Source organism: Chenopodium album, chromosome 25 (genome assembly GCF_948465745.1).
Source record: "Chenopodium album chromosome 25, dcCheAlbu1.1, whole genome shotgun sequence".
NCBI classification, from domain to species: domain Eukaryota; kingdom Viridiplantae; phylum Streptophyta; class Magnoliopsida; order Caryophyllales; family Amaranthaceae; genus Chenopodium; species Chenopodium album.
In genome coordinates this window covers 90,446-98,305 of record NC_137858.1, presented here as the reverse complement: position 1 = coordinate 98,305, position 7,860 = coordinate 90,446, and the positions used below count along the sequence as shown (strand labels likewise).

Below are 7,860 nucleotides of genomic sequence, written 5' to 3'. Positions count from 1 at the left end.
CTTTTTTCATCCTTGTCCTTTTGTCAAAGGGTTCATAGTACCTAAAGCTGCTAGCTTTCTCAAATACATTGAAGGTTATTTATTAGCACCCTCAATTATTAGTTTAAACTTTAAAGCTAGGCTTACTCGTTACTCTATTTCCTTTTTGGAGAAATTGATATGTTTAAGAGGTTTTACATTTTTGACACTACGTGTTTTGGAATCAAAATATTATTGTTCCTGTCATTTATTAGAATTTGTCTTATACTCCGTACAATACATCTGTCTTACTGAATTATTAGAAGAATTTAATAAGATTACTACTTGCTGCGCAATGGACTTAATAGCCTGTTGTTAGAAGTTTCCCTTCAATTTGTATATCGAAAACTAATTTGAAATCATTTTAAACCAAAAAAAGGCCTTGCTTCAATTAGCAAACTTTTAAGGATGCATGGATAAGTCTGCATATTCATTTGCTTGATTACTTTTTGGTTTGAAATTTATTACTAAATGGTTAGCTCATGTATTCTCATGCAAAATATTAATGTACTAAACAAAAGTAATTAGGTTAAGAAATTATTCCTTCATCACTACTTATCTTTTAGGTTAATAACACTATCGCCTGTCAATTTGACATACTTGCCAATATTGTTTGACGATAGTAAGTACCAATACAACACCCAATACCTAGTGAATCTAATTAACTAATTAATTAAATAATCAATACAGGTATTAGTTAGCTATATATATGATTGAACATTTGAAAATGTCTTAACTTTGAATAAATGTGTAAGCTGAGGCCAAGATTATTGTTGTTGGACTGTGGGCTCTTGTAAAATTAAAGGTGGGAATTAATAGAGTACAAGCAATTGCTAAGTGTATGGAGCATGGTGTGGTGCGTAGAGAGAGAAAGAGAGAAACTTAAGAGAGAGAAGGCTTCTCGTCTATTCATTTTTTTTTCTTTTATACTAGGCTCCTAATAAATTCTACAAATTTTTTTTAGTTGAATTTTGTAATAATTTAACTTTTTGTAGCTGAAACTTGTACAAATTTTCCGAGTCTTGGAGCTGAGTAGATTAGATTGTACAAGTCGACAAACTCTCTTCCCTAACTAGTTTTGACTAAATTTACCCATACCTTATAACTAAATTAAATTATAAATGATCCTCAAAACATTGCATTTACAAAAATCATGAAATATATTATTACTATGATAATATTTTATAGGGTAATAAAACAACTTGAGCACAAATTAGATCGATTATACTTCGTATTAAAAATGAACATGTTACCCTCTATATAATTTGAACATTAATTTTTAGTTTTGTAAAAAACTCATCTTTTACATCTTGACATGGTCTTTGAAAGGACAATGTCATATTCAAATTTAAACCCATATGTTTCACCTTCTTATCACCATCAACTCATCAAAGTAGTACTTCCTCGTATATCTTCCTTCTATACTACCTTTGATTTTAACATTTATTATTTGAGATTGAAATTATTTTGTTCATGAAAAGGTAAGACAGAAACTCCCATCAACTCCAAATGTAAGGATTGAGATGAAGAAGTCTCAGATTCTTTCTTTTTGTGTTAGAAGCAATGTAATGGAGGACCCTAACCTAAAATTATGACGTGAATGTAGGAAAACCAAACCAAACCAAACCATTACCATTGAATTCATTCCCAATTAGTATTTCCACAAACTAAATGCATGGTCCCACTTTTGAAAATAATTAAAGTTGGTTCATGTGCATCTCGATCTCAATAGGATTATCAACCTCGTATTGTTTCTTCCGTTCCTATCTCGTGTCATTGTCTATATGTATATGTCTCACCTTATCAATTTGTTATTTCACATGATTGTACTTATAAGTTTCGACTTCAAGCAAACTCACTTGTATGCTCTTCTCTTTAGATTATTGGGGAAATTAAAATTATCTTGACCATACATTAATTGATCTTCACATGTCTTTTTAGTCCTGTATTTTTGAGTTACACACTTGTAAGGGATTCAACCTTATAACCTAAAGATTTAGTGATAAATCACCAATAGGAAATGAAAATCAATAATTAGATTTTACATATATCAAATATTAAGACATTTAGTCAGTGTTTGCATTGTACTATGTAAATATTTTTGTAAATAATATTATTAGGAATAATAACTTTGGGATGGAATTGGTAAATATTTTGTTAAATGAGAATGGTGATTGCATAATTTGAAAGTAGGTGTTTAGGAAGAAAAATGTTGGAAAACAAAATTACTAACTAGCAAACATGTCTTTTAGGGACGGAGGGAGTATAGTAGAGCATTGCATGCATTTGCAATTGCATGCATAAAAGGTTTCCACATCCACATGCTAAATGTGACTAATTAATGACTTTAGCTCCCCCTAATTTGGTCATTTTTATGCGTCAATCATGCCTTTTCCAGTCTACAATCGAGATCAAGTTAGTCAACAACTAATTATTTAATTATTTAAGCATAGCATTATGCAGGAAAGACAGTTCAACAGTCCTATGCATTATTGTTCTTCATTTAGATGTAAAATGTAAAATAAACTACTGTATGATGAACACATACTACATGTCTACATTACTACGCATAATGGGAAAGCATGTTTGCATTCACTACGTTATATCTTTGTTTAATCCTAAAAGTAGAGATTGAGCAATCCTAAAAGTAATTATTGAATTATATTCATTTTTGTATATTAAAGAATTAATTATGTTTTCTGTGAAAGTTTTACCTTAATTAAAGTATTTCACTTTTTAGATTGAGAGTAGTATTACTAGTTTTAATACATTAAGGGCCTGTTCTCATACGTTTATATTCAGTTCAGTTCAGTTCAGTTCAGTTCAGCTCCAATCAGTTCAGTTCAGTTCAGTTCAGTTCAGCTCCAATCAGTTCAGTTCAGTTCAGTTCAATTCAGCTGAGTTCAGTTTATGTCTAATGATATTGCTAATGATATAAAGCCAGATTTCATTCTTTTACGCTCTTATTACAACGACGACAATAATAATAATAATAATAATAATAATAATAATAATAATATTTTATAGTAATAATAATAATAATAATAATAATAATAATAATATTTAATAGTAATAATAATAATAATAATAATAATAATAATAATAATAATATTTAATAGTAATAATAATAATAATAATAATAATTATTAATAATAATAATAATAATAATAATAACATTTAATAATAATAATAATAATAACATTTAATAATAATAATAATAATAATAATAATATTGATACAATTCATTGTTCCTATTTATTATTATACACATATGTATAATAATAAATAATCAAAGATCACTAATCCGTAGTTAAAAATCAATAATTAATAAGTTCAGTTCAGTTCAGTTCAGTTCAGTTCAGTTCAGTTCAGTTCAACTCAGTTCAGTTCAGTTCAGTTCAGTTCAGTTCAGTTCAGCTGAGTTCAGTCTATGAGAACAGGCCCTAATTGAAGACAATTTAATCTTGGTGTGAACCATTATTCCGATTATATTGTATATAAAAAATACCCGTTTGTATGTGACTATGTGATTATCAAAACATGTATATTATGGAGTTACGGAATATGATGAGAATATCCATCCTCAACTAAATTAAAAGTTCATTGTGAATATAAAAGAAGTAGATATAATGTAGTGATGTACCATCATCCCTTCGTTTTTGTACCTACATAAGTTGTACGTAGTCATAATTTGTTGTAATAAGTAACATATGCATGCATGAATATCTATATTTCCGATCCCAAAGTTTTAATTATTGATTCTACAAAGTAATTAAATATTAATAATATATGGTTGGTGTAAGTTGAAATGGAGTAGGACTGTAGGAGTATTGGAGTGAAGGGAATGAGGTCGGTGACGGTCGGCAAAATTCACCAATTGATGTAGTGCTAAAGCCTAGGGATTGCGTGATGCATGCCCCCTTTTTTTTTTGATATTTTAATTGCAATAGAGTATAAGTGATTGTGCTTTTCTACTCCATTGCCACTTCAAGTATAGTAATTAATTATTTATTTTAATATTTTTGATACTTTGTCTTTGGTAATTTAGCTAGTTTGACTAGTTGTTTATGCTAGTATTTCATGTTGTTTGTTTGACTATGGCCACATAGTATGAAGTATATTTGATAAAACTGGCTTGCATTGGTTGTTTTTATCAATACAAAAGACGGAGTAACCTTTAAGTGTACTGTAATAGAGGATAGTAAGGTAATTTGAATAATAAAATACCAACAAACTAATGTGCAAAAGCTAGTCTTACAAGATTTTTGCATTCAGCAGAAATGTTAGGCCTTGGGATTTTACCAAAAAAAATTTAAGTCAATTACCAAACTTGATCATACAAGTATTTTGATTGTTTGACTACTACACTAAAATCAAAAAATCCAATGACAAAAATACAAAATATTTCCATCACAAGTAAACAAATTTTTTTTTTTTTTTTTTTTTGATTCATTAGCTGCGGATCTTGAAGCTTTGTACGAGTTGGAGGAATCTTACTGGTACGCGAGAGCAAGAGCTAACGAGCTCCGGGATGGGGACAAAAATACAAAATATTTCCATCACAAGGCGAGTCAGAGGAAAGCGCAGAACAGAATTAAGAGACTTTTTGATGAGAATGGGGAATGGTACGAACAATGGGTTGACTTGGAGAGGTTGAATTCTGCTTACTTCTCTAATCTTTTTGCTACTAGTTCTCCGACTGGGTTCCCGGATGCTATGGAAGGTATAGAAAGAGTGGTTACTGATGAAATGAATACAATGCTGGACTGTGAGCGGACCGCAGAGGAAATTAGAGTTGCACTTTTTCAAATGCATCCGAATAAAGCTCCCGGTCATGATGGTATGCATGCTCTATTTTTTCAAAAATTCTGGCATATTGTCGGTCCTGATATCATAGCTTTTGTGAAGCTAAGGGTTGGTGGAGGGGGGTGGTTGATTTGTCGGAAGTTAACAATACTTGCATTGTCCTTATTCCTAAGTGTGATGATCCTACTCTACTTACGGAATTTTGACCTATTAGTTGCTGTAATGTGATTTATAAAATTGTCTCAAAAACTGTGGCTAATAAACTCAAGGGTCTTTTGGATAAGGTGATTTCCCTTAATCAGAGTGCTTTTATTCCGGGTCGGCTTATTTCAGACAATGCTCTTGTGGCTTTCGAATTTTTCATGCTATGAAGAGAGGGGGTGAAGGGAAGGATGGTAGCATTGCTTTGAAGTTGGATATCAACAAAGCTTATGATCGGGTGGAGTGGGTGTTTTTGGAGAAGGTTATGTGCAAAATGGGCTTCTCTATGGCGTGGGTGAGCAGGATTATGAGTTGCTTGCAGAGCGTTCAGTTTGCTTTTAAAATTAATGGGCAAATTTCCGAGTCAGTTACTCCTTCGAGGGGCCTCCGACAAGGTGATCCAATTTCTCCATATTTTTTTCTATTATGTGCTGACGCTTTTTCGGGGTTGATTAATAAGGCGGCTAGTGAAGGTCTTATTCATGGCGCCAGGATTTGCAGGGGTGCACCCCGGGTATCACATTTATTCTTTGTTGATGACAGTATTCTTTTAGCTAGAGCTAATACTCAAGAGTGCTCAGTGATAGCTAATTTATTAGCAAGTATGAGAGAGCGTCATCGGGCCAAAAAATTAATTTAAACAAAACTGAAGTTGCCTTTAGTAAAAAAGTTTGCATAGATCGTCGGAAGGAAATTGTGGATACCCTAGGAGTTCGGGAAGTGGAAAAGCATGAGAAATATTTGGGACTGCCAACGATAATTGGGAGGTCCAAAAGAGCTATTTTTGCAGGCCTAAAAGAGCGTCTCTGGAACAGGTTACAAGGGTGGAAGGAGAAATTATTGTTAGTGCCCGGGAAGGAAGTCCTAATTAAAGCGGTTGCTCAAGCGATACCAACATATATGATGAGCATTCTGAAAATACCCAATGGCATTATTGATGATTTTCACTCTATGTTTGCTCGCTTTTGGTGGGGGTCCTCGGCTTCAAGGAAAAAGTTGCATTGGCAAAAGTGGGAAGATTTGTGTAAACTGAAGTGCCTTGGTGATATGGGGTTTCGCGATCTCCGGTGCTTTAATCAAGCTCTCTTGGCTAAGCAAAGTTGGCGTCTCCGTCATAATCAAGGCACCCTCCTACATTCTATCTTGAAAGCGAGATATTTTAAAAATTGTGATGTTTTGGAGGATTGTCGGGGTTTTGATCCTAGCTACACATGGAGAAGTATATGGGGAGCTAAATCTTTGTTGCTTGATGGATTGAAATGGAGAGTTGGGAATGGGAGCAATATTTCGGCTTGGGATTCGACATGGCTGCCTGGGGATTCCTTTGTTTGTGTGCCAACTCCCTTGAGCCATAGCAATATGGGGCTGCGGGTGTACGAGCTAATTGACCACGAGACAATGCAGTGGCGTGTGGATATGATTAATGCCAATTTTAATGCTGCGGATAGAGCTTTAATACTATCGATCCCCTTATCTTATAGACCCATGAGAGATGTGATGTATTGGTGGCCCTCCAAAGAAGGTATACACTCGGTTCGATCGGTTTATTGGTTGGGTAAGCAAGGTCCTTCAAGGGCGCAAATTCAACCTCTTGATGAAGTATGGAAGCTAATTTGGGGGTTAAAGGTTCCTCCAAAGTTGGCTCACTTTCTGTGGAGGGCTTGTAAAGGTTTTCTCGCGGTGAGGCCGGGATAGGTTACACTTTCAACATATGGTGGAGAATAAGGTGTGCTCGATATGTGGCAATGGGGATGAGTCCGTTTTGCACGCAATTTTTTAATGCAATGCTGCTAGGAGGATATGGGATGCTAGCTCTTTTGCTCCTTTGATTGATGAAGCTCCGTCTTTGTGTTTTAGCAATAAGCTGCTATGGTTTGCTTCGAGGGTGAACTGTGATAAGTTGAGGGAGTTGGTTTCGCTTGCTTGGGCTGCGTGGTGGTGCCGCAACATGATTGTATTTGAAAATGCGAGTGTTTGGCCGGTGAGTGTTGCTTTGGCCGGTGAGTGTTGCTTCTAACTTTGTGAAATTTGTTGTGGAGTATGGTGAGTATGTAAAAAGGGTGTTCTTAGGGCAGGGGGTTGTTAATCAACCATCAGCTACATCTTAGGTGAAGCCTTGCTCGGGGTGGTTAAGATTAATTGCGATGCCCACTGTGGGAGTGTGACTGGGTTGGGAGTGGTGCTCAGGGACGACTCGGGGAAGCTTCTGGCTGCTGCTGTCCGTAAGCTTGAGGTTGTGTGGGACTCTGCCATGGCTGAAGTAGCTGCTTGCCGTTTTGGATTGCAATTGGAACGAACATTAGGCTATGCTGCTGTTGAGTTGGAGAGTGATGCTCTAAGGGTCGTAAATGGAGTTAAGAAGAATTCTGAAATTTTAACTCCTTTTTCCCTTATTGTTGATGATATTTGTGCTCTTTCTTTATGCTTTGTTAATTTCTCGATTTCCCATGTAAAACGTGTGGGTAATACACTAGCTCACAATGTGGCTAGATGGGACTCTAGAGGTTGTAATGAGTTTGTTTGTTTAGGTCCCTTTCCTCAAAGTATCTTAACTGTGGCGGAAATTGACCTCTATTAATATAATTATCTGCAGGTGGTTCAAAAACAAAAACAAAAAAAAAAAAAAAAAAAAAAAAAAAAAAAATCCAATGACAAAATATAATAAGTTGATTGACTTCCACCTAAGCTTAAGTTTAGATATAACATAAAATGAACGAGATATTATTGTTGACAAAAAATTGTATTAAAAAATTGACTATTTCTAGAATGAAAATCAATTATTTTCATAAGAGGTTTTTTGACTGAAGCACAATCTTGCAGAATTGCAGTTGGTTG

General features: G+C 34.4%; 1 protein-coding gene across 1 annotated transcript; it reads left to right on the top strand.

Annotated features, from left to right (window-relative positions):
- The first annotated feature begins 764 nt into the window (after window positions 1–764).
- Window positions 765–7,603, top strand: LOC145615672 (uncharacterized). The gene is made up of 7 exons (XM_081670732.1): window positions 765–801; window positions 4,475–4,946; window positions 5,039–5,108; window positions 5,198–5,627; window positions 5,705–6,662; window positions 6,820–7,025; window positions 7,134–7,603. Exons 1-7 carry the CDS (start codon window positions 765–767, stop codon window positions 7,601–7,603), a joined length of 2,643 nt encoding a protein of 880 aa, XP_081526858.1.
- Window positions 7,604–7,860: the final 257 nt, after the last annotated feature.

Coding starts and splice junctions, on each gene's coding strand:
- LOC145615672 (XM_081670732.1), top strand. CDS start 765: ATGTGTAAGCTGAGGCCAAGATTATTGTTGTTGGACT. Junction 802..4,474: donor AAGATTATTGTTGTTGGACT/GTGGGCTCTTGT, acceptor TTGATTCATTAG/CTGCGGATCTTGAAGCTTTG. Junction 4,947..5,038: donor CTAAGGGTTGGTGGAGGGGG/GTGGTTGATTTG, acceptor TTGACCTATTAG/TTGCTGTAATGTGATTTATA.